This window comes from Odocoileus virginianus, chromosome 27, assembly GCF_023699985.2.
Source record: "Odocoileus virginianus isolate 20LAN1187 ecotype Illinois chromosome 27, Ovbor_1.2, whole genome shotgun sequence".
Taxonomy (NCBI): domain Eukaryota; kingdom Metazoa; phylum Chordata; class Mammalia; order Artiodactyla; family Cervidae; genus Odocoileus; species Odocoileus virginianus.
In genome coordinates, this window is record NC_069700.1 from 2,435,493 (window position 1) to 2,461,950 (window position 26,458).

At 48.1% G+C, this 26,458-nt stretch overlaps 1 protein-coding gene across 2 annotated transcripts in view; it reads left to right on the plus strand.

The window, feature by feature from the left end:
- The window catches only part of RREB1 (ras responsive element binding protein 1), a 121,620-nt gene that overhangs the window by 50,818 nt on the left and 44,344 nt on the right, over positions 1-26,458 (plus strand). For both annotated transcript variants that reach the window (XM_070457002.1, XM_070457003.1), the window contains exons 2-6: positions 8,916-9,031; positions 12,626-12,748; positions 13,338-13,550; positions 17,651-17,740; positions 18,751-18,914. In XM_070457002.1, the coding sequence (XP_070313103.1) occupies positions 13,380-13,550; positions 17,651-17,740; positions 18,751-18,914 (425 nt within the window). In that variant the 5' untranslated portion in view covers positions 8,916-9,031; positions 12,626-12,748; positions 13,338-13,379. The remainder of the gene's footprint in view (positions 1-8,915; positions 9,032-12,625; positions 12,749-13,337; positions 13,551-17,650; positions 17,741-18,750; positions 18,915-26,458) is intronic.

Consider the following 26,458-nt stretch of genomic DNA (forward strand, 5'->3'; position numbering starts at 1 on the left):
CAAGCTGGCAGCAGCTGTTCTGCTCCTAATTGTGGATGGGGTTGCATTTGTGATAAGCTAAATTGTATTTATATTTCATTGTTAAACGTAGGGGCTGGAGCAGAAATTTCTTTTTTTTTTTAAGATCAGCAAACTGGGCCTTGCCCGCCAAGCGTTAGCAATCCAAGAGGGCACCGCCGCCATAGGTGGTGGAGGGGCTGGGGGGGTCAGCCCCGGGCTCAGCTAACCTGGACTGTCGGGGCTGCTGTCAGCAGCTCATAGGAAGTGCCGTGCTGTTTGTAAAGTGTTCTAGTTAATACTCCTCTGACTGACTTCTGTAAAGTATGGAGGGCTCGTATTACTAGCTCCGTCTTCCAGATGAGAGAACTGTGGCTCAGGGAGCTGAAGTTGCTCCACTGGTGGCACCCGTGCCCAGTGCAAGGCTGGGAGCTGCCCAGCGTGTGCTGTTTGGGCTGTTACGCATCCTTCTGTGCCTCACAGTGGGGTGAAGAGGGGGCTGTCCTCTTGGAAGCACTGTATCTGGAAGTGAGAGGGCTCATCTGACATGTCTCCCGCCCCCCTGCAGGACTGGGTTGTGGTTATCCACCCTCTGCTTGATTACTTCCAGAGACTGCAAGCTCATGACTTTACGGGGCCTCTTTCCATCTGTGGGCAGCTCTGGTTGTTCAAAGCCCTGGTATAAGGAATGATGGAATTCCAACCAGTTCTTCTGTGCCTCCCACCCAGACCAAGTTCCTGTCGTGGTGGACACAGGGGTAGAGTGTGTGCCTCTCCTATGTGCTAGGCCTTCAGGTGTCTTCAGTTCCTTCAGCCATTTTCCCCCTTCACTTGGTTTCCCAGTACTCTAGTTTGCTAATCACCTTCTCCAGATGATTTTTCCATGATGCTTTTTCTGGCATTGGAAAGTGCAAGAATTTCAAAGTCAGACAACTGGTCTAGAATCCTGGCCCCGTCCCTGCAGAGCATTCATTACCTGATACAGCTTGGGGAAGGATTAAATGTATGCAAAGTACCTACCACGGTTTCTGGCTGGCCCAGAGTTTATGCCCCAGTAGATAATGTTGTTCTTGTTGTTTAGTTGCAATGTCACTAAGACCCTTTGTGACGCCATGGATTGCCCCACGCCAGACTTTCCTGTCCTTCACTGTCTCCCAGAGTTTGCTCAAATTCATGTCCATTGAGTCCCTGATAACTATCTAACCGTCTCATACTCTGCTGCCCTCTTCTTTTACCTTCAATCTTTCCCAGCATCAGAGTCTTTCCCAATGAGTCAGCTCTTCATATCAGGTGGCCAAAGTATTGAAGCTTCAGATGCAGCGTCAGTCCTTCCAATGAATATTCAGGGTTGATTTCCTTTAGGATGGACTGGTTTGATCTCCTTGCTGTCCAAGGGACTCTTCCAGCACCACAATTCAAAAGCATCAAGTCTTTGGCACTCAGCCTTCTTTATGGTCCAACTATCACATCTGTGCATGACTACTGGAAAAACCACAGCTTAGACTGTATGGACCTTTGTCGGGAACATGACGTCTTTGCTTCTCAATATGCTGTCTAGGTTTGCCATAGCTTTCCTTTCAAGCAGTGTGTGTGTATACTCAGTTGTGTCTGAGGTTGTTCATATTTCTCCTGGCAATCTGGATTCCAGCTTGTGATTCATCCATCCAGCATTTCTCATGATGTACTCTGCATATAAGTTAAATAAATAGGGTGACTGTATACAGTCTTGTCTTATTCCTTTCCTGATTTTGAACCAGTCAGTTGTTCCATATAAGGTTCAAACTGTTGCTTCTTGATCTGCATACAGATCTCTCAGGAGGCGGGTCAGGTTGTCTGGTATTCCCACCTCTTTAAGAATTTTCCACAGTTTGTTGTGATCCATGGAGTCAAAGTTTTTCTCATAGTCCAGTGAAGCAGAAGATGTTTTTCTGGAATTCCCTTGTTTTCTCTTATGATCCAACAGATGCTGACAGTCTGATCCTCTGCCTTTTCTAAATCCAGCTTGAACATCTGGAAGTTCTCAGCTCCTGCACTACTGAAGCCTGGCTTGAAGGCTTTTGACCATAACCTTACTAGCTGTGAAATGAGCGTAGTTGTTTGGTAGTTTGAGCGTTCTTTGGCATTGTTTTTCTTTGGGATTAGAATGCAAACTGATGTTTTCCAGTCCTGTGGCCACTGCTCAGTTTTCCAAATTTGCTGACATACTGAGTGCGGCACTTTAACAGCATCATCTTTTAGGATTTGAAATAGCTCAGCTGGAATTACATCACCTCTGCTAGCTTTGTTTGTAGTAATGCTTCGTAAGGCCCGCTTGATTTCACACTCCAGGATGTCTGGTTCTAGGTGAGTGACCACACCATCATGGTTATCTGGGCCATTAAGACCTTTTTTGTATGGTTATTCTGTATTTTCTTGCTGCTTGTTCTTAATCTTTTCTACTTCTATTAGGTCCTTACCAAAAAGCTTCCCTTTTGCCTCAGACGTGAAGAATCTGCCTGATGCAGGAGACCTGGGTATGATCCCTGGGTTGGAAAGATCCCTTGGAGAAGGAAATGGCAACCCACTCGAGTATTCTTGCCTGGAGATTCCCGTGGACAGAGGAGCCTTGTGGGCACATTCCATGGGGATGAAAAGAGTCAGACAGTAGATAACACCCCATCATTATTAAGAGAAGGGACCCTGTGAAACACAGGTCACTGGGTAAACACTAGGCTTGTGACATACTCCGACTAAAATCCTATTTTCTCTTTTAGCAATAGCTTTCTTTTCTGTCTTATAAATTCCTCAGCCAAGGTAACTTGTGGAGGCCTCTCCCCACCCTTTCTGATAAGCCATCAGAGCAGATATGAGAGTGGGTGGGTGGGGTGGAGGCTCCTAGACCTTATCCCCTGCAGGTACTCTTGTGAGCTGTCTCCTGCCTTAGGGAAGACCCTGCCTTGCCCTGCCCCAAGGGTAGGTGAGCATGCTCTGGGTCCTCTGTCCTTCTGCTCAGCCTGAGGGCTCCCCCACCTCCCATCTCAGCAGCTTCCTTGTGGAGCAGAGAGCCATACAGGTTTCTGCCAAGTTGGGCAAGAATGTGATGAAATACTAGATCCTGGAGGCCAGGAAAAGACTGGCTCACCTGGAGAGAGGGACAGAGCTGTGCCCGTGGGCCGCCAGGCCCCTCCCCATAGAGAGGCCCCTGGAAGCGAGTGGCTGCCAGGCCATGGCGACGCCCCTCTGGGCTCTGGCAGCGGTGAGAGTATCCTGCGTGTGGGGGGCGGAGTGGGGGGACCGGAGAGGAGCCCACTCCTCACAGGAAAGTCCCCACGGAGGGATGCGGGAAGGCACGTGGGTCCCACAGGATGGTTCCTCCCAGCGTGGACCAGGACATCTCCCTGCCTTCCCCGTGGCTCATATGTGCAGTAGTGAATTCACTCGGGCTCACTTAGATAGGTTTGGTGAGCAGAACCCAGTCTCCCCAGCCAACACACCTGCTTGCTGACAGTGTGTGTAATGTCGCAATTAAAACATTCAAGTGGTTTTTATTTTTAAAAGAGAGACTGCCCCTGTCCCTGACGGCATTCCTTCCTCCCACGTTTTCTTGGGCGTTACAGTGTCTCTTGACATGAAGACAGCAGATGTTCCTTTTGAAAGGCAGCATCAGCAGTCTGTGTTAGTCCTGGGCTCCACTGGGGCCCCTGATACCTGGGCAGGAAGGGGCAGGCACTCCAGGCTCTGGGGACAATGTCCATTCCACTTTCCTCCCTCCACTCTGGGGTTCCATTAAGAGAGAACCCGCTGGAGATGTGAGCTTGTTCTGAGGCTGGGAGAGCTGTGAGGTTGCCCCCCGCCCCCACCCCTGCCAGGAGCCTCAGAGAAGGGAGGGACCTGGGGGGACCTCAGAGGTGTCCAGGCCGAAAATGGAGACCGGCTCCCAGCTCCCTGGAAGGAGGCTTTCTGGGGGGCACACAGGTTGGTGAAGGCTGTGGATGCAGAGGGGCTTTGAGGATCCAGAGCTGCCTTGGTGCCAGGCCGAGCGGTTCTGCTTTCTGTGCACTGCAGGCTGCCCTGCCCTGCCTGAAACTCACATCCCACTCATCCCCTGCTCCTGCGGAAGCTAAAATAGGCCCTGCATACATTGATCTCTGATCCCTGTCCTCTCGCCCTTATTTTTTTTTTTTTAAACAGAGTCGTATCTGACTCTTTGTGACCCTGTGGACTGTTGCCTGCCATGCCTCTCTGTCTGTGGGATTCTTCAGGAGATTCCCTTCTCCAAGGAATCTTCTCAACCCAGAGATCGAACCCAGGTCTCCTGCGTTGCAGGCAGATTCTTTACCCTCTGAGCCACCAGGGAAGCCCCCAGATTATTTCTTTGTGGTAAATAAAGCTAAAGTTAGGACTGGGGTGTGAGTCTCTGCTCCAGAGCCTGGAGTTTTGCTCCCAGGAGTATGATAAACCAGGGCCTTCCTCCAGGTTGTCATAGAAAGAACGTTTTTCAGGGAGATCCTTCACCTTCCTTCTAGAATCTGTGTGAAGCACTGGTTCTCAAAGCTGGATTGAACCCCCTGGGAGCCAGTACACAGGCTCCAGGGCAGTGGCCAGGCCTGAACCTGCCTGCCTTCTTTCTCTCAGTTTAATTGAGATGCAGTTGACACACAGCACTGTGTGGATTTAAGGTGGACAGGGTCCTGACCGACTCCCGTGAATTGAGCATCTGCATTTCCAAGCAAGGTCTGTGATGCTGCTGGACAGGGGGCCTCCGGGGTGGCTGTGCTGGAGGGAGGGTCAGGAGCGGGAGCTCAGCCACTGCAGGGGACTGCGGTCTCCTTCCCGGGGTGCTGGTGCTGGTATGATCTGTGCGGTTCTCACTCTGCTGTCTGCGCTCACTGTCTCCTGCCCCCAGCACTGCCTCCATGTGTAAGGACTCAGGTCACTATTCAGCCTGAGCTCTTGGTGTTTGGGTCAGTGAGACCCAGCCTCCCGGACAGGGTTGGGCTGTTGGGATTTCAGGAGCCTGGTGGCGTCCTTCCAGTTGCCTGTTTGGAGAAGCAGGGTGCAGAATGTGGACCCCTGTCTCTGCACAGCAGGGGCCGTGCATGGACACAGACTGGGATGCGGGTCCAGTCCTGCTCCTGCCAAGGATGAAGGTGGAAGCCCAGAGTGCCTTTTTCTTGCCTAGAAACGGGCCGAAGTGGGAGGTGGGCGCTGAGCCGCCTGGAGGGGCAGGGATGACTCAGAGACAGTTGTTAGAAGCCGGAGGACGTGACTGCAGGAGCGCATCTGGGCTCAGGCCTGCGCCAGGCGACGGGAGTGTGGCCAACAGACACTGAGCAGGGCCCAGAGTCTGGGTTCGCTCTGCTCTCCCACCATGGTCTTGGGCTCTCCATGGGACTCAGCCTCACGGGGCTGCTGTTAAGAGGGTTAAATGAGATGATGCACTCAGCCTGTGGCGAGCAGTGTTGAGAGTGTTCGCGTGTCAGAGGGTGTTCGCCGCTCTTATCATTAGTCCCCGTTCTGGTCTCTTAGTGTTGTGGGGGTCGAGTTTGGAGCCGAGAATCTTCCATTGCTGGGGATCAGGGAGGCTTGTGGTGACAGCGGCCCCTGGAGGATGGGGTTGAGGGAGGAAACAGCAGAGTGGGGCCCAGTGGGCAGGAAGACCCGGAGGGAAGCGGGGCAGGTTCCAGCCCTCCATTAGAAGGAGACGTGTTGTGGGGGCAGAGCCCAGGAGACAGCTGGGGGGGAGGGGAGAGGCGCAGAGCGGAGGCCGCGTTCCCTCAACTCCAGCTCTGCTCTCTGGATCGTGGCCTGTGCCAAGGGGTGCTTCTGCTCCCCTCCTGCATGAGCGCTCCCCCCCCCACCTCCCCGGGAGGATGCAGGACTGGCTGGCACGGCTGGCGATGCCCTTCCGCACCAGGCGTGCGCCGGTCCTCTCTGAGGCTGTACGTGACGCTCCGCGGCTCCGTTTGCTCCATTTGACCCAAGCCCAGGCCGGCGAGGGGGAGGGGCCGTGCACGGGTTGCCGCCCTACCCAAGGCACACACCGAACCCTCAGCCAAGAAACACATCAACTTCCTGGAACTCCGAGCAGCCATCGCAGCTGTCAGCCTTCAGAGCACACGCGAAGCTGTCCCGGTTAGAGGAGACGGTTTTGCCCCGAGCTCTGCAGGCACGGCCTTGGTGCGCAGCCTGCCTGGTTGGGTTTCATCCCAGCCTAGCCAAGACTTCCTGCGTCAGCTCATCCTGAGAGAGATGTGGTTGCTGCTAGTTAAGCCCCATCATAGCCCAGAGCACTTTAGTTTCTGAACTCCTCTAAACTTACACTCATTTAGCCCATCCCGGGTCAGCCCGAACTGGCTGTTCCCACCAGAGGATCGGCCAGCTCTGGTATCTGGACAAGCGGCGTCCTGGCCACTGCCGTAAAGCTCCCCACCGTCTGGTCTCAGGCTTCCGCTGTCATCCTCGGCATTCAAGCCTCCCCAGTCTCTCCTGGGGGCCTCAGGACAGATTGTAGATCTCGCGTCAAGAACCCTGCGGGCTTGCGCAGGCTGGAAGCCTTGCTTCTGGACCATCTTGCCTTTCATCTCTCATCTTTCCTGTGCTATCTTTTTGGACCTGGAGACAGGGTCCTTAATCTCCTCTTTTTGGCTGAGCATAGCAGGGTCCCTTATCTCCACAGGGGCTGGGGCCGGCCCGCCCCTCCCCGCAGCCCCAGCGTGGACCTCTGCCGGCTCCACGCCACCCTGCCTCCCTGGGGTCTGATCTGGACAGAGCCTGTGTGGGGATGCGATCCGGAAATGCAGGCTCCTTCCCCAGAGCCGGGGACCCCCCTGCAGCTTCCTGGATTCCTGTCTCTAGGTATGGTCTCTCCTGGTGGGTCTTTTTTTTTTCCCCCTTTTTTTGAGGCGGTGGTGATAGTAAGAGGTACCTTGAATTTCCTTCCAAGGACTGTCCTGTACTTTTCTACTCTCTGAGTTGTGTGAGTCCCTTAGGCCTGGTGAAACCCAAAACAAACAGGGTTTGTGACTCTTGCTAGTCAGCTTAATCGTACGACATTCTTGATATTCAGATCATTTACATCCAAGATCAGAGGCAGGGACTTCCAGGGTCAAGTCTGTGAGGTTGGCCTTCTCCTCTCCTTGGTTCCCCCCTGTGGATGGAAGAGGTTACTTGGTGGACTTTTAAAGTATCATTTTTAAGTGAGGGGAGGGAGAGGGTCCACATTTTAATGAGAATCTTAGTTATATTCTGGACAGTTTGAACTCTAGAGACTTGTCTCTTTGACATACGTTTTTATTCATTATGTGAGAAACTATAGTTCAAACTACAGTTGGAAATCTTGGCAGTTTCTAGGGGAAAAAAACCACGGAGCTATTCTTCTCCAGATTTTCTTCCTGATAATATTTGCCATTAATAAAAATGAGTAACAATATAGGGAAACTTTGCTTGCTTTTTTTTTTAAACAGTTTGTAATTTCACCTTTAGGCATCTTTAAATTTAGATGGGTGGGGATGATCTGTTTTGTTCGTTTCTGAAACCTCATGGGAATTTTAATAAAATGGTCTTAATTCATATATATCAAGTAAAACCAAGATTCTTACCCTGCTTATTCAGGATGAGTCTCTGGGGTCCCTGATCCTTTTGATACTGAAGGAAAATGTTAGGTGTGGGGCATGTCCTTTTATGTGTAGAAGGGTCCATAATTTTCATCAGCTCCTCAAGGAGGGTCTTGCTCACAAGAAACACGGAGAGAATTACTGGGGTCGTAATAAGGATTCCTCCAAGTTTACCGGGGATGGGGGGAGGTCTCTGGTCTTTCAGGGGCTGTCCCTGGGAGTTATTCATTGCTTCTTTGACAATTTGTTCAAAATCCAAAGGCCTTTTCAAAAGAGAAAGGCACAAAGGAAAAGGATGGAGCCCTGAAGCAGTGAGGTGTGGAGAGAGACGCTGTTGTGGTGTCAGAAATCACTGAGCGTCTGCTTCTGACCGGAAGCACTGCTGGGTTTCCAACCAGCGGGCAGACCGGTCCAGCGGGAGCCTGCTCGCCTTAGGCGCTTAGTAACCGCGTGGACAATGAGAGTGAGATTCAGGGTGATAGCTGGGCGTGTGACGTGCCGGTCAGCTTTTCTGCAGGCGCTGCTCAGGGTTTGATAGAAGCGCATCGAGCAGACTTTTCTGCAGCACTTGTCCATGTGGCAGCCGCTTCCCTCCTTTGCTCTGCCCGGTTCTGTCCTCTTCAGAGGCTGTTTCAGAGACAGAACGTGCTGGCTGGGTGGCTCTGGGAAGGTTACGTTCCAGGTTTCTCTAACTTTCTGGAGGGCCAGACACAGCTTTCTCTTGGATCAGGGATCTGAGACCCCTGGTGGCACCCCCCTGAGCCGACTTTCTCAGACCCTCAAGGGGTGTGTGTAATTTGAGTTTTCTGTGTCTCCCTTACAGAAAAGGAAAGATACACTTTAGGACACTTTCTCTATCCCGCAGGAAAAGGTGTAATCGTGACTCTTTTACGTTAAGGTGCTGTTTAGTTCCACATGTTTTCCTTTCAGTTCTCTTCTCTTCTCCTGTTTCTGACAGCACTGAGTGCTTGCTGTCTTTTCTTCTCCACCTTGAAACTGGCTGTCCATCCTCACCTTCTGCCAGCGTGCCAGTAAGGTGCCCAGAGCTCCCCTGGGAGCCATTCCCATGTGGTGTTGCCCGCAACATTGTTAGAGTGTGCTTTCGGGGCTCCTTTTCTCCAGGTCACACTTGATTCCAGTCGCTCTTGCTCATGTGGAGTTGACCTCATTTCTGGAAGCTTGCTTAGAAACACGGGGAGAGGAGGGGGATGCCTTGTTCCTTAGCTGGTGGCTCCCAGTGGTGCAAGTGCAGAACATGATGCAGGGCCAGGACCCTCTCTGGCGTGGACCCCCTCTTCATGCCCCTGCTTCTTGTTTCTGTAGGTTGCTGCACTCTGCTCCAGAGGCGGTGGCTTTGAGGCGTGACCCTGCCCACCCTCCGCCTTGCCAGCACCAGCTCCTCAGCAAGGAGGGCCCACTTGAGAAGACGAAGAAGACAGGTCAGTCTAACTTGATTGACTTTCCTTGAGTCACAGTAACTTGGAGTGTTGTCTTCCTTCACGACCCCACGTCCCCTTGGAGTGGTCCACCCTCTGCTTGGGGTCCTCCTGAGGCTTTGATGGAAAACCACAGAGAAACTCTCACTGTGGACTGCGGGTTTTCCCCGGGCTAGTGGCCTGGGGCGTGGGATGAGAAGTCTTGGGAAGGGTGCTGGGACCCTGGCTCACGGGAAGCCACGCTGCAGGCACCCCTGTTCCCTGTTTCTCCTTTGCCACCCCCAGATTTGGACTCTGCGTTCAAAGCTAGAACGCCAGTCCAGTCCACTTGGCCATGTCATAGAGATTTCCTTTCATGTCTGTGACTTGGGAATCTCATATGGGTTTCCAGTCCTCTCTGGTCCCAGATAAAGGAGATGATACTGGAATGGGGCCAGTGGTTTTTATTTTTTTTATTATGGCTATTATTATTATTTTTATTTGCAGTAATAGAGCAGATGTATAGATTGGTGTCAGGAGCAGAGAATGAAAATATTAGGACTGTAAATATTTATAAAGAAAAATGTGCTTTGTAAATGGACCTTAAACTGTTAATCCTGCCTTTCATCCCCTGAGACTGAGAATCAGAAGGTGTAGGTTGGTCAGTTGGGTCATTGCTCTAGTGTGGTCCAGGGTCAGGCGTGGGCAGGGAGGACTGAGTAGTTTTGGCTGCTGGCTTCTGGTTTAATGAGTGGTAAATGCACCTTAATATTAAGGTGGATTTGTTTTTTCTAGCTGGGAACAATGAGCTACATTGTTTTACACCAGGTCCCTTCCATTCTTCCTGTTCCATCCTCCCCAAAGGAGAAGTCACACTTAAGACACAAGCGCACACCTGGAGGAAAATCTTAGAAAAGATTTTCTATGCAGGCTGGCTTGGGTGCTTCTGAAAGAGCTGCCAAGGATGAGTTCACTGACCGTTTTCTTTTCGAACAGTGTGACTTGGAGTTTCATTTTGTTAATTGCACTTTCCGATCAGAGATGAGAAGAGTCTCTACTTTTTAAAAAAATATTACCATTTACTTACACTTGAACTAGGAAAAGGAAGTAAATGTCGGTGATCTCAGCGTCATCACTGGGCAGTGTCACACTTCACACTTTATCCCAAAGGAGGAAATAAATTTAGCAAATGTCTTCCTGTCCAGACAAAGTGGGAAACAGCAAATTTGCCTGACTTTTCTCATTTTCCAGTTGGGATGTAAGCGCTTGCAACTTTCAGTCCGTAGGTTGGTGAGCAGTTGTAACTGTTGCTGGGTTTTCTATACTTAGGGCATTTACGTAGTTTTCAGGGAAGGTTTCTTTGACATCTTAGTGATTGTGACAGAAATTCTTACCAGCACTTTAACTCTTCTTGGTGAATATATTTTCATTAATTTTCTTGTTGACTGTTTCCCTTCTGTCCTGTTTTTTTTCCCTACTCAGTGAAAGATTTAGACCATGTTGTTTGTAACTTCTAATTTTATGTTATCTAAAAGGTGCTTGCTTAAATCTATTCCTGGTCTGAAAAACTGTACATTTTTCTTCTCTAAGTGCCATAATAGGACAAAAGCAAGATCTATCTTGAAACTATCCCACTATAAATGGTAGAAAGGTTGAGATAATTTTTACTGACATAATATAATTACAGTAAAGATTTCTAGTCATTTATGATGTGATGTATATTAAAACTATGGTGGGGGCCGGGGGGACTTCCCTGGTGGTCCAGTGGCTGAGACTTCGCACTTACAATGTGAGGAACCTGAGTTCAATCCCGGGTCCGGGAATTAGATCCCACGTGCTGCAGCTCAGCACAGCCAAATAAATAAGTATTTTAAAAAACAAAGCTCTGGGCGATATATATTTAAAAGAGCGAGAGGGTTTTGGTATAGAAGGTGCACCTTACATGATTCAAGGAAATAATTGTACACTGACTAGATTACAATTCTAGGGAACTGATGATACTTTCGTTAGAAATCCTTTAAGAAAGAAAATGAGGTATGTGCGTGTATACTTCCCTGTGTGTACATGTGTTGAATGTTTTTTCCTAGAGAGGAATTTCCCAAGTGAACTTTCAAAGACAGTCAAAATGGGAAGTTTTGAAGCACAGTTTTTAATAAGTTTAAATGGTCTTCCGTATGGGAGAAGCTTCATGGAAAGACAACAGCTTTGGGGTTGAGGGGCTTGTTTTGTTTTTTTGTTTGTTTTAATTTTGGACTGAGGTTTCCTTTCCCTCATTTAATGTGGAAGATATAAGGGTGAGGCTGGATCAGTGGTCTTAACAGTTGTGTTTTTGGCAGTTAGTCCTTTTACTTAGCATTTGGAAAACCATTAGGTTCATATCTTCAAGATGTCTGGGGCTTCCCAGGTGGCGCTGGTGGTAAAGAACCCGCCTGCCAATGCAGGAGACACAAGAGGTGTGGGTTCCATTCCTGGGTCAGGAAGCTCCCCTGGATTAGGGCACAACAGCCCACTCCAGTGTTCCTGCCTGGAGGGTCCCAGGGACAGAGGAGCCTAGGGCGCCATAGTCCACGGGGTCAGAAAGAGTCGGCACAACTGAAGCAACTTAGCACGTACACACGCATGCTCTTCAAAGTGTCTACTAACAAGGAAGGCAGATTTTGTCTCTTGACAAGGAGCATGCTGTTGCTGAGGCTCTCTTTGGCTCTTGGGTAAGGTTTTCGCTTGGGGCTTCTCACCTGATGGTCCATCAGTCGTGTGAAGCCATCAGATGGCGTCGCCAGTCGTGTCCCCAGCCTCTCCTGCTCTGTTGCCGGACACGTTTGCGGCTGCTCCAGGAGCTCCCATTTGTCACATCCTACCTGGGCCACTTCTCATAGAAGCGGAAGGGGAACCACAGGAAATCATGCTCTCTCCAGGGCTGCTCCTGAGTACTCACTTTGCTCCTGAGATAATGAGCTTGATCCCTGAGGCGGCTGTGGACTTGCGGGATGTAATGCACGCTGGAGGATAGCAGGGTGCGTGGGCAGAGAGAGCCCTCCCAGATGGAAGAGGGAAACGGGTTACCTGGAGACTTAACGTCCTATAGCCAGTAATACTTGTGTGAGAGAAGCATGGCTAGAAGAGGCCTGGAGAGGTGAAGCTGGGTGCGTCCGGGGGCTGTAGTGTTCCCTGCAGTCATCCTGCCATATTACCAGGTTTTTTTAAGGTCTGACCTGTTCCCTCCTAGACACTGAGTCTTTAGCGGATTCCTTCACTGCCTTATCTTTGGTCAGTTTTAGGAGGAGGCGGGACATGGGTCAAGTAGGAGTCTGAGACTCCTTGAGTCTGAGACAAGGGTAGAGTGTGAAATAAAGTTCGCTGTTTGTGGACAAATGTGAGCTTAGAAAATAAAATACCACAGAATCGTTTTGGCTGTTGGGAGAGAGGGCGACGACGCTGTAGGGAACATCAGTTAAGGGTGAAAAACAACCGCAGAATGTGGTTTTGGAAGAAAAAGAAGACTCAGCCATCTCCTCCTATACGGTCCCCTGGAGTCCGGTGAGTGCAGTAATCTGAGATTACAGCACACATGGTTTCTGTTTTTCCTTCTGAGCCTTTCTGCCTTTGCTTCCCTTCCAGTGTCAACGAGGGACACGGAGAGAAGAGAAAAAGGAGCCCCCCAGCCTCGCTGCCTCCTCCGCGTGCGCAACCCCTGCAGCAGATGACGTGCTCATAGTGCATCAGCTAGGGCAGATGATGGAGGTAGCTGGCAGTGCGGGCTGGGTTTTCTTCCTTCCATTTTCTGGGGGGAGGTATATTACATCCTCATATGTTTTAAGCAGCAGCCATTTATGCTGATTGAAATTTGGTTGTAACGTTGGGTGGTAGTGTGGCTTCTCAGTTGTCTTATACAATTTGGACTCCCCCATTAAAATCAGGTACCGCAGCCTGGGGTTAGGTGAAAGCCAAGGTTTCTCATCTTCCGTTGTAGGGTCTAGAACGTGCGCATAGTAGTGAGTAGGCTGTTAAGAGGCCGCCGGCCAGATGGGCCCTCCCGGCCTTCCTCGCTGTTGGAGCCTCTCCCACTCTGCCTGGGGAAAGGTTAGCAGAGGAAGAGGGTCTGCTTGGGGTCACCCTGTCAGTGGCCCATGCTCAGAAAGGAAGTGAGGCAAGCAGTTTAGTGAGACAGCACTTGGCTGAGATGAAAGCTTCGATCATGTGGGCACGCGCATCAGCTAGAACTGAAGGGGAGTTTTAACCTGGCTGCAGTGGGGGTAGCCATGGCCCCTGCCACCTGCCTGACAGACACCTCAGCTGCCCAGTGATCACATCAGCAGTTTCTCACTTTCAGTTCTGTGGCCGAGGCTTTCTAGAAGCTTAAACCCTTGTCCCAATGACGTCAAGCTCGCCCATTGGCCTGGAGGGTTCAGACTTGTCTTCCATCAACACCATGATGTCAGCAGTCATGAGTGTGGGGAAGGTCGCCGAGAATGGTGGGAGCCCCCAGAGCATCAAGTCCCCCACAAAGCCTCCGGGACCAAATCGGATCGGCCGAAGGAACCAGGTAAGCGTCTGTGCGCCTGCGGTGGCTTCCATGAGAGCACTGGGGGCGGGATGTCCCCTTGCACCCCAGCTCCCTGAGCCAGAACCATGGACCTGGTCTGAACAGCACAGACACACCCAGAGGCGGTGATCCCTTTTCAGGTGCTAATTGCTTGTAGCTTAGGTTGGTTTCCATTCGCAAAGAAGGTTTTCTGTGCTGAGGTCTCAGTGTTGGTGAGAGCACCCCTACCTGACCCCCCCTCCCCTGCATGCTGTGGCCTTGTGACTTGATTTGAACCCAAGCTTTCTTGACTTAGATGGTAAAGAATCTGCCTGCAATGCAGGACACCCGGGTTTGATCCCTGGGTCGGGAAGATCCCCTGGAGAAGGGAATAGCAACCCACTCCAGTATTGTTGCCTGGGAAATCCCACAAACAGAGGAACTTAGTGAGCTACAGTCCATAGTTGGACATGACTGAGCCACATACACACGCTTTCTTCATGGTACGGGCGGAGCAGAGAGCTCAGCTTACTCCTCTCCTGTGACATGGTTCCTTCTTCACTCACACAGCTGGTTAATTGGTTTTACGATGCCGCCTCCTTGAGTTTTTAAGTGTCGGCAGCACAGGTAGCCAGTGAGTCCTCACTCTGCTGGACTGCTCCCCAGCTCCCCAGCCTTGACAAGGCACGAAACTGGGTGCCTGAGGATCCCCTCGGGACGCCTTGTGTTTCTCGAGGGTTTTCAGAGATCAGGGTGGTGCGCAGGGGCATAGGACGCCAGGGATGTTATGAAAGGCCGTGTCTCCTCCGCTGGGAAATAAGATGAGTCTTAATGTCCACACGGCGCGCTTGAGCAGGTGTCGCTGTCCTGCAGCAGCGTCCCCGACGGCGCCGGAGCAGTGAGGTGGCCGGCCCCTCTCTGCTCTGCGTCCACATGGTGTCAGCGTTCAATGCGTGGCTCCCCTGACTCGGTGGGGTCCCATCACACCCGTGGGAGAAGGCAGCCTTCTGACTTTGTCTGGAGACCGGAGATGGGCAGGAAGGTAAACCTGTTGGACTTTTGTGAGTTAGTTTTCTTTTCTATTAATGATCCCAAAGTGACTGACCTTATGCAGAATTGTCTGTGCACAGTTCTTCCAGCCCAGCATGATGGATTCATGTGAATTTGTAGAAGTCCAGCATGAGTTAGGGCCCTGATACAAGGTGCCCTCCAGAAAAAGTTGTCCCAGCCTTACATCCCTCCAGCAACCGAGGAGGGTCTGTTTCTCCGCCTCTTCCTCAAGGCTGAAGACTCGGAGTTAAATGATGCTGTCGGGTGGGGGCATTGATACTTTTTCTCTCTTTTTTTCCTTTTGTCCGTGTGCTTCTCTTCCTGTGGGTACCTGAGAAAATTCTCAGCCTGTTTGACTGTGGCCTGAGCCAAGAAGGAGCACTGGCTCTGGGAGGAAAAGGTTTATTTCCACTCTCACGTGACTGTCTGTCCATCCGTCTATCCATCCATCCCCCCATTTCACAGTGTTCCCCCACGTCGTCCTTCCAGCCAGGTACTGTGTGCCAGGTGCCGAGCTCCTTCTGAGAGAGCCCAGCACGGCCCAGCAGAGGCAGAGCTGGCCCCAGTCCAGGCTCGGGTCCCATCCCGGGGTTCAGAGAGTAGGCAGAGCCGTGGAGGGACCCATGGCCTTCCGTCTGCACGTGGGACGTCAAGGGGCCTCCACAAGGCTGCCTGGGCCATTGGTCACCCGCCTCCTGTGTCCCCGGGGGTTCCTCAGGGCACCGGCTTAGGCTTTTGAAAGGAGGTCTGGGTGAGAGGCAGGATGGGGAGGATAGCGCGTTAGAAAATCCCGGCGTCGTCCCTACCAGGACGGACGGGAGGGCTGGAGGGTGCCCTGAGGAGCAGAGTTCCAGGGCAGATTAGCCACTGCCGGAAGCCAGCAAGGGTGCCAGATTGTTTCATTATGGAATGGTTAGTTATCACATTAGCTGCTAATTTTATCTGTCAGCTCAGGAAGCAAGCTCCCTCTACCAGCACAGCCGCGGTCACTGGATTTGGGCCTTCCTCTTCTGTTTGCTTTGTTTTCAAAATTGAGTCTGAGTTTGGAGACTCCTTCTCCCAGACCATCATGGATGTCACGATTCCGTGCTGAGGTCTGCAGCGTACCGCTGCCCGCCTCCGAGAGGGGTCGGGCTACAGTTCACAGTAGACCCCGGAGTCACTCCCTTTAGTCCCGGGGGCCACTCAGCGCCTCTGGTGTCTGCCTTGAGGGGCTCACAGGGTGAATTTTTTTTTTTTTTCTTAAGGAATTTTCATCCTCAGGAGGCTGGCTTCCTGGAGGCCTGGCTTTTTACATTTATATCCATCGTCTTCCAATGAATCTCTTTAAAAAAAAATTCTTTTTGACCTGCAGGGGGCACGGGTCCCACCCCTGGTGAGGTTCTGCATGCCATGCAGGGCAACCAAAAAAAAAAAAAAAACCCACACTTAAAAATACATGTATTTGTTTATTTGGCCGTGCTGGATCTTAGTGGTGGCACGAGAGACCTTTTATCTTTGTTGTAGTACGTGGGATCTAGTTCCCGGACCAAGGATGGCACCCAGGCCCCTGTGCTGGGAGTGTGGAGTCAGACCACCAGGGAAGCCCCCAGAACTGCTTTTTAACACACATTATCGCTAATCTAATGATTTAATAAGAACACCCCAGAGGCCAAGTCTGGGCCCGCCCCGAGGCATCCCTCAGTGACAGGCAGGTGCCCTTGCTGTGTTGTTCGGCTTTCTGTCTGGAGAACACACCTGCCTCTGGAGCGGGGTGGAGGTGGATGGTGGCTGAGTGAGGCTGCAGGGTTGGGTTTGTTTGTGTGTTTGTTTTTTAACTATCTCTGGGTTAATATACTTCCTTAAAATTCATATCTATGGGTTTTTTTTTTTTTAATATGAGAGTGAAAAAATGTGTAGCATACTTATTTCTCAGACCCAAGGAGAGAAGGTGTGTGTCACTTACCGTGGGGCTTGTTCACCTCTGAGGAGTGAGGGGGCCTCCCGTAGGAGCCGAGGACTAGATAGATCCCTTTGTGTGTTCACTCCACCCCGCACGGTGCCCGGTGCCATTTGTCTCTATGGTTTTCAGGGTGGCTTTTATTTTATTTTCATCATCTCTCATGAACCAGCCACAAGGGTGTTTGCTCTATGTGCGTTGGGGTCGATCCTTTCTGGGTCAGACTTGTGTAGCCTAGTGGTTAGGGCATGGGCTGTGAGCAGCTGGCCTGAGTGTTAATCCTGGCTCTGGTTTGGGGTGGGTTACTTGCCTCTCTGGTACCCCAGTTTCCTCATCCCTAAAATGGGATCTATAACTGGCCATCTCTTAATGGTTGTGTGAAAAAAAAAAACACCATTTCACGTGTGCAGAGTCTAGCACATAGTAACTGTTTAATACTTGGGATTATTCACAGGGAACAGAGAGTCAGTCGAATGAACAACTAAAAAGAGGGTGGTTGAAAATGCCTGAGGGTCCAGCCCCACAGCTGGCTCCCTCCCTTCCTCACGCTTAGTCACCATTTATGAGCAGTGGTGGGCAGGTGCTCCAGTCAGTAAGGGGTCCCACTGATGGCCCCTGGGCACCCAGGGGGGCACTGGGGCCTTGCACCCTCAGGAGGGTGGGTTTTTGTCGTGAGAACTCTACCCCCTTTCGTGTATCTTAGGGGCTCAAGACCAGGCAGAAATAGGTGGCTGGAGCCTGAGTCAGACCTGGGCAGGAGTACAGCCCTTCTCTGGCGCGGCTGTGACTTGATCTTAATTTTTCACCGTCCCCGATGACTCACTAAGTGGTGCCTAACGAGAACACTGCTGTTTATCGGGCACTTAGTCCTGGGCCGAGCACTGTTCTCATGCCTTCTGTGTGCTGTTCGATTTACTCCCCGTCGCAGCGTGATGCTGTGGTTTTCCCCATTTTATAAACGAGGAAACCGAGGCAGACAGGCTCACACCCAGCCAGGCTCCAGAGCCCATGCTCTCAGCCGCTCTGTTGCCGCCGCTTGTGAGACACAGGTGTGTGTAACACATGTGTGTTACACGTGAGAGGCACCAGTTCACTGTGGGTTGAAGTGGATGCTTTTATCCTCTCTTTTCAGGAGACGAAAGAGGAGAAGTCTTCCTACAACTGCCCCCTGTGCGAGAAGGTCTGCACTACCCAGCACCAGTTAACCATGCACATTCGCCAGGTCTGCCGCTGCTTTTGTTTCAGATAGCTCTTCGTTAAGAGGGGAGGTGACTTTATCTTAACAGATGAATTGTGCCTGTTTAATTTAGATGTAATATTCTAAGAATTTTGAGGAGCGGTTATGAAACAGTTTTCGTGTGTCCATGTTAACTGTCACAGAGTCCCAGGTCACACAGAATACCTTTTCAGAATTTAGCAAATATCTAGTTAACCAATCACAAATAACAGACTTTTCATCATACATGAACCAAATCTCCTCACAGCATGGTGAGATTGTAGATGTAGACCCCGATTCTTTGCGCTGCTGTAAACTTTCATCATGCAGCAGGGAATTCCCTTGATTTGGGATCTCTTTTGGCTTTTCTTCTTTATTAGGAGATTTATCCTTCTCCCTTGCCTGCTGTGGATGGTTCATGAGATAGTATTGAATCTAGAAGGACTGACAATAGTCAAATCATAACATGCTGCTGAATAATAGCATCATTTAGTAACTTGGGTTTGGACAGAAATCTTCCTTCTTAACATATTTCAGAGGCCAGAACTCAACCAGGCAGGTTGCAGTTCTCTTTCTCTGATAGCTAGACTGAGTCATCAAACTGGAACTCATGTGAGGTCCGTCCTTCATGTTTGCCTCATAGTTGAGTCTTTCTGCCCATGTTAGTTTTTGTGGTCTGTTCATCTATTATATGTGTCTGAGAAAGACCTGCAGAGACCCCACCTTTGTTTTGAGCCTTGTGGAGGAAGAACTCGTCAATACTGGGACACGGAAAGAGAAGAGCGAACAAAATATTTGTTTGTCTGGGGTCCCGACAGATTTTGACATTTAGGAAGGCATTTAAAATGAAACAAACAAAAAAAAATAGCGGAGAAACATTGCTGACTTTTTAATGCATATATATATGTATGTGTGTTTATATATGCGTGTATGTATAAAGCCCTGAATTTACACCTCCCGGTCGCCAAGTTTGGACCTGCCCTCCTCAGTGATGCTGTGATTCTTGCTCTCCGCAGCACAACACGGACACTGGCGGGGCCGACCACTCGTGCAGCATCTGCGGGAAGTCCCTGAGCTCGGCCAGCTCCCTGGACCGCCACATGCTGGTGCACTCCGGGGAGAGGCCCTACAAGTGCACCGTGTGCGGACAGTCTTTCACCACCAACGGGAACATGCACAGGTAGGTGCGGGCGGCTTTCACCTGCTGCCTCGAGGTGAGGTTGACCAAAAGCAGAGTGGCCTCCCAGGCATCTTCTCAAAGGCTGGAGGAGGTCTGTTCCTGTGCGGAAGAGCCAGAGCCGATTTCGTCTGCCTGCCGCGTACGGTCTCCAATGTGTCAGAGGTGTCTGCTCACGGAGCCAGCAGGACCTGGGGCTTGGTCTCTGGCTGATTGGGGAATCCTCAGGGTGACCCTTGGCCAGTTGGGAGTTTCTTTACTGAGATACCGGAGGTGGGCAGCTTATCAGATGCAGAGAAACCCTAGAGGATTAGCATAGTAACCCGTGCCTTTTTAAAACTATTTGCATATGCCTACAGATTCCCTGCAGGGCGAAACATTTCTGGAGCATCAAATAAATAGTTAAGTGGGCTGGAGAGCTTCAGGATAAGATAGGATAAAATGAAGGGAAAAATCTGATAAATGTCAGGAATTTACTTCCTGAGGGAGAAGGAGGCTGGCTCAGAAGTGGGAGAAAGCTCAGTGGTGGGCATATTAAAAATGTTGTGGGAGGAACCAATGGAAAATATACTTAATAGAAAGAGTACTTACGATTTAGGGGTCAGAACAAACTTGTCTTTTTTTTTTACACAAATATTTTAGGAACATTGGAAATCTAGGAAAACATTTTAAAGGGACCCACATTTCACCTTCTCAAAAAATCAGGCTGTTTTACTTTTCCTTATTCCATTTTAAGCATTATGTTGATTTCTTTTAAAAAGTTGGCTAACATTTTTTTACATATTTATTTCAAAAGAAAAGTTTACGTAGTTGTGACATTGGTATTTTATCATATATAAATACTCAAATGAGATGATCCCATTTATTCTACCTAAAATTATGATCCACTGATGGTGTACTTGAGACACATTGTTATAGTGGTCAATTTATGGATTTTTGGAATTAGGTCCTGATTTCAAATCTCACCTCTGCCACTTATAAGTTTTCCGTCCTTGAGCAAGTTGCATAACCTTTGTACCTGACTTTGCTCCTCTTTAAATTGAGATTTTTGATAGTATTCACTTTGCTGGACTAGGGTGGGCATTAGGAGATAATGAGTTTAGCACATGGTTGGCAGGCAACCAATGTTACTTATTATTGTTATTTGCATTTCTCAGTAATGCTGCAATAATTTGAATCCTATGGATGTCTCAGTCTGAACTCCTCGAAGCAGGATAGAATATGATGCTGTGAAATGTATCAGTATATTAAAGGATTTTGATGAAGGGTGTTACCTTTATATATATTATACATATATATATATAATTTCCTATTCTTTTTGCTCCTCGTCTCCTAGTTATGTTTATTTTATTTTGTTTATTTTAATTTTTTAGCTCCTGGGCTTCCCAAGTGGCTCAGTGGTAAAGAATCTGCCTGCCAGGCAGGAGACACAGGGTCGATCCCTAGGTCAGGAAGATCCCCTAGAGAAGGAAATAGCAATCCACTCCAATATTCTTGCCCGGGAAATCCCATGGACAGAGGAGCCTGGCGGGCTACAGTCAGTCCATGGGGTCACAAAGAAGTCAGACATGACTTAGAGGTTAAACAACAATAATTCTTAGCTTTAGCTTTTTGCTTCCACATCGGCCTGTTAATATCGTTTTGCCTTCTGTGTGCCATTTGTTTTGTTTTGCTTGCTCCCTTTTATTCCTCCTGCTTAAAAAAAAAAAAAAATTCTTTGTTCTTCTGTATTTGAGCCCTCAAAATCTAATCCTGGAAGTATTACCTTCTTGGGTGGTTTCCTCGCTTTCTCCTACCCCATTTTAGGGCATTTTCATTGTCCCAGAAGGAAACCCTCACCCATTTGCAGTTGCTTCTCCTTACTTCCCACCCTCGAGCCCTGGGAAGACTCTCATCTACTCTTCCCCTGTGCATTCGCCTTCTGTGGACTTATGGAATGTGCGGGCTTTCGTGCTTTTCTAACCAACTTCTTTCACTTAGCTTTAATGCTTTCAACATTCATCAACGTTGTAGCATCTTTTTTCTTGTCATGTACCAATCCATTGTAGGGATGTACCACATTTTATTCACCTCTTCATCAGTCAGCAGACATTTGAGTTGTTCTGTTTTTTGGCCCTTACGAGTAATGCTGCTGTGAACATTCTTGTACAGGTTTTATGTGAACCTGTGTTTCCATTTCCCCTGGGTAGCCACTGAGGAGGGGGATTGCTGGGCCATGTTTAACGTTTTGAGAAGTAGCCACGCTGTTTCCCAGAGGAGCTGCATCATTTCACACTCCCACCAGCAGTGTGAGAGGACTGCAGCCTTACACACTCTCGCCCACACTTGTTACTGTCAGTCTTCTTCATGACAGCCACCCCACCAGGGATGAAGTGCAATCCCATGAGTCCATAATTTTAATGTTGTCACATTTAAGTCTACACTTCATTTTAAGTTGGCATTTGTGTATAGTGTAGGGAAGGAATCCAGGTTCAGTCTTTTGTACTGTTTAAAAACTTTTCTTTATCCATTGAATTGTCTTAGCACCTTTATCAATATTCAATGGCCTGTAAACATAAGGATTTATCTCTGTGCTGTCAGTTCTCTTCCATTGATCTGTGTATCTGTCCCAAGGCCTAACATGGTATTGATTACTGTAGCTTTGGGTAAGTTTTGAAATTGGGAGATGTGAATCTTTGAACTTAGTTCTTTCCCTAGATTGTTTTGGATATTCCAGGTTGCTTGCATTTCTTTGAGGTAATTACAAGCCACATAGAGTGAGTTGTGAAATATTCCATCCTCCTCTCTGTTTTAGCAGAGTTTGTGAAGGGTTGATATTAATTCCTTTCGTTTAAATATGTGGTAGAACTCATCAGCAAAGCCATCTGGGCTTTTCTTTCTGAGAAGTTTTTAAAGGATTAACTCAGTTTCTTTACTTGTGATAGGTCTGTTCACATTTTCTGTTTGTTCTTGGAGTCAGTTTCAGTAGTTCCGTCTTTTGTAGGAATTTAGCCATCTCATCGAAGTTATCTGATTGGTTGGCATACAGCTGTTCTTAGTGTCCCCTTGCAATCCTCTTTATTCTGTAAGATCAGTAATGTCTCCTCTTTCCTTCCTGATGTTAGTCATTTGAGTCTTCTCAGTTTTTTCCCTTAATCAAATCTAGCTGAACATTTAACAATTTTACTGGTCATCTCTTCTTTAGTAGACCAAAATTTTCTGTCACTGAAGTGTTCTGAAGTATATACCGTGATGTTTAAAAGAAACACTTGTTAAAGCAAGTTTTCATCTTCTGGGATATACTTTTTAAAACTTCCATCCCCTGTAGTTATGACTGCATGTGCCAGGTCTCTAGAAGTTAGTGCGTTAAGCTGAACCAACTTGATTGGAGTCGCTGTCCATACATAGGGCTTGTTTTCCAAAGAAAAATATTGTTTAGAGTAGCAAACTTATAAGCCTGCTCAGGCATGTTGTAAAGCCGCTGGAAAAGTAACTTGGAGCAAGTTTTGTGAATGGAAATGTAGTGCTCAAGTCACATTCTGCTTTAAAAAGTTGTAACAAATACAGATGACTTAAAAAATAAATAAATTAATTAATTAAAAAAAAAAAAACAAAACAAAGAAACAGGGGCTTCCCAGGTGGCGCTAGTGGTAAAGAATCCGACTGCCAACACAGCAGACATAAGTGACCCGGGTTCGATCACTGGGTCGGGAAGATCCCCTGGAGAAGGAAATGGCAATCCAGTCCAGTATTCTTGCCTGGAGAATCCCATGGACCGAGGAGCCTGGCGGGCTACAGTCCATGGGTTGCAAAGAGTCGGACGCTAGTGAAGCAGCTTAGCATTCAAAGAAGTAACTTTTCAGCTTGTTGATTTATTCTCCTCTGTTGCTTTTCTGTTCTCTATTTTTTTAATTTTCCGCTCTAAACATGACTGTTTCCCTCCTGTTTGCTTTAAGTTTAGCTTGCTCATCTCTTTCTAGTGTTTCAGGTAGAAGATTAGACTATTTATTTGAGAATGTTTTTATGACAGGCGTTTACAGCTGTAAATATTTCTTTAAACATAGCTTTCATAACATTTCATAAATTTCTGTATGTTGTATTTTCCTTTTCATTCATCTCAAAGTATTTTCTAATTTTTCTGTGATTTTTCCATTGGTTATTTAGGAGTATGTTTGATTTCACATATTTACAACTTCTCAAATGCCTATTACTAATTTTGAATTTCATTGCCTGTTAATTGAAGAGAGCTTTCCATGATTTCAGGTTTTTTTCCTTCAATTTATTGAGGCTGGGTTTATGGCCGAGCATATAGTCTATCCTGGAGAACGTCTCGTGTTGTTGAGAAGAGAGTGTATTCTTGCTGTTGTTGGGTGGAATGTTTTCTAGAGGTATTGTCAGTTCCACCTGGTTTATACATTGTCCTGTTTCCTCATAGATCTTTGTTTATCTTCATGTGCTCTACCTGTAAGGTTTGTACAGTTATCATCCCATTTTGCAGGTGAGGAAGCTTGCTTAGGATCAGAGTCAGGGCCAAGGTCTGAGCATAGGCTTGTCAGGCTTAGAGGCCATGAGAAATAATTGATACAGCTTTTGTGTCACTTTATATATTAGAAAAAAGCACTCTTTCAAGCTTTACCCTCTTTCAAAATAATTTCATGTTGTAAAACATTATTTTCAATGTTAAACTATTTGAGCCATCCAACTAGCATAGCCCACTCTCTTTGGTGAGCCTGGAATCACTTTTTATTGATTTTTATAAGGTGGAGCTAGTGGTAAAGAACCCATCTGGCAATACAGGAGACATAAGAGACGCGAGTTTGATCCCAGGGTCAGGAAGGTCCCCTGGAGGAGGGCGAGGCACCCCACTCCAGTGTTCCTGCCTGGAGAATCCCATGGACGGAGGAGCCTGCAGGCTGCAGTCCAGGGGGTTGCAAAGCCTGACACGACTGAAGCAACTTAGCATGCATGTGTTATTAGAAATTATACTGTTTTTTATAGACCAACTATTGATATTACCCTGACATTCTCATTTATGTAAATTACTGTTTATAAGTTGTTTTTTTTTAAAGCAGACCTTAGGGATGTTTGTGCTAATTTCTGATTTTGTGCTGATTTTAGTGTGAGTCATCTTGATTTACAGGAGAGGACTAATTGCTGGGGACTGAATTCTAGTTTTAATTCTACAGAACTTTTCAGAAATCTCTTTGATTTTTCTATACTTCACCAAAGTGGCATAGAAAAACCTCACTTAAACTTGCACTCAAATGCAGTGTTTGTGAAAGCATTGTGAAGGCTTGCAGTGACCTGGGGAATGTCCTGGCTGAAGGCTGTTTCTGAGTTTGTGTTTTCAGAGCTGACGGCATCCTGTGATAATCTCTGAGAGGTTTGCACTCCTCACTCTGTGACCCTGGCAGGTTAATTGACCTCTCTGTATCTTGCTTACTTCATCTGTAGAAGGCAGTGATGTCTGTACCAATAGGAACATTGTGGGATTCAGTGGGAATTGAATGTGGGAATTAACACATGCAGTGCACATAGGATAATGTTAGTTAATTAGTACTTCACTAATATTGTATGTGCCACTGAAGAAAAACACAGCAACTGACTGACTATTTGTAAAATGCCAGAAAATAAATGAAGAGGTTCTTCTTTTGACTTGCTATCCTAAACCTATAATTTAAATTTAAAAGAATTTACTTAGAATATTTGAGCTTATTACACTCCTTTTATTTTTGTCTTCTCTGCAGAAAATTGCAAACCATGGGTTAAAAAGAACATTTGGTGTTTGGTAATCAGTCACAATCATCACCACCTTCGTTTGTTAGTGAAACTGTACTTTTGGCAGGGGGGGGGGTTATAAAAATGTGAAAACACTTACAAAAATGTGCCAGAGAGAGCAGGGTTAGATTCATCTGCCCAGTAGATCTGTTCCAGGATCTGATACCGGGGTGGTGAGCTGTATCTCCTGGGCACGTACCTGTGTTACATTCGTCAGGGGCCAGAGCTGCTCTGGGGTTGGAGAGGCAGTGCACACCCCAGTTCTGATGAGCCGTATCCTTGCTTGACTTTCAGAGCCTGGAAGGAAGTCGGTGGGCTGTGTGCCTGGTTCTCTGCACCAAAGCTTTGTTTCTCATTTTCCTTTGGCGGCTGCCCTGCCGCTCCCCAAGGTCTGCTGCGGCATCTGGGCCGGGAGATCCAGGGGCTGTGCAGCCGGGACACCCACCCCCGTCCCTCTTCTGCCTTGTTTCTTCTAGCCTGTCCCGGGCCCCCTTTCCTGTGACACAGCTCGGTGCTCTGATCTTCAGTCCCTCCCCTCGGGGGTGCAGGTTCAGTAAGAACCCTGCTGTAACACGAGGACCTGTGGTGTGGATCTCTAGATCCAGTTTGCCAAGACCCAACTCCCCGAGGCTAGTCTGGGAACTCTAGAGCCCCTTCCCTCAGCCTCCTGCTCACCCCGTTCCTAAGGTCGTCCACATGCACACGCGTGCTGCACCAGCCTCCATGTGCACTTTCTCCTGGATAAGCCCCACCTTCCCCGGATTTAGGGCTGAGCAACAGCGTAGGAGGCAGATGTGGGCTCCACCGCTGACCTTGGCTGCTTCAGCACCCAGAGGGGCTCATACATCTCACAGCATGGACCCCTAGAACTCCATCCTTTTCAGTTCGGTTACTTCTAGCTGATTTTAACGAGGTACCCTTTGCAGCCACCCTCTGTATAAAAGCAAGCCACTCTGTCTCCTTCGGCCACTAGTCATTGTATGAGAATGTGTTTGTTATCTTCATTTATTAGGTTAACCGACCTTTTTGTAGTTTCTTTTACCTTAGTTTTATGAGAGGACCATCAACTTGTAGTCAACCCAGTAGAATTATCACGTTAATAAAAAGAAAAATAAACTTCGCAGAATCAGAAAGCAGATTAAATTATGTCATTGTGTTGATAGGTGCACTGTAGCTCAGGTACAGCCCATAACTTAGTATCATTTCATTCCAGGAAATACATTTAAATTATTTTTAAAAGTAATTGTATATCTGGTCAACAGGGAGTCTGGAGTGATACAGATTCCAGCTTATTTTAAAGAAGTTTCGGGGGAGACCATCTCAATTTATTACCATATCTGGGACAGTTTTTCAAGTTACCACTTCCCTGTCTGCGGATTCTCATGTTTTTGAGGTTTGAATTTGAAAATCCTTTATCCCAAACCTTTCGAACCACAGCTTAGTTCCTAAGCAGACTAATAGGTTGCCATCACAATGCAAAACAGGTATCACGGAAACATTGCTACAGCTCCAGCTTTTAACTTCCCAGAACTCTTTATCAGTTGCTCCCATGTTGAAATTTTGGATTGAGCGGTGCTTGTCTTCCAAAACAAACTTGGGAAACTGAGCCAGAGCACACCCTCTTGGAGAGCTCAGTGTAGGAAAAAGGGCACTGAGCTTTGCAATCTGCAAAAACTTTCCAGAAAGTGCTGGACAGCAGAGCTATGAAGAAGCGATGATGCTTGAAAGAGAGAATGGCAGCAAATCTCCTCTGGAAAGAATCAGAGCTCTGAAACAGGGATTTTCTTTTT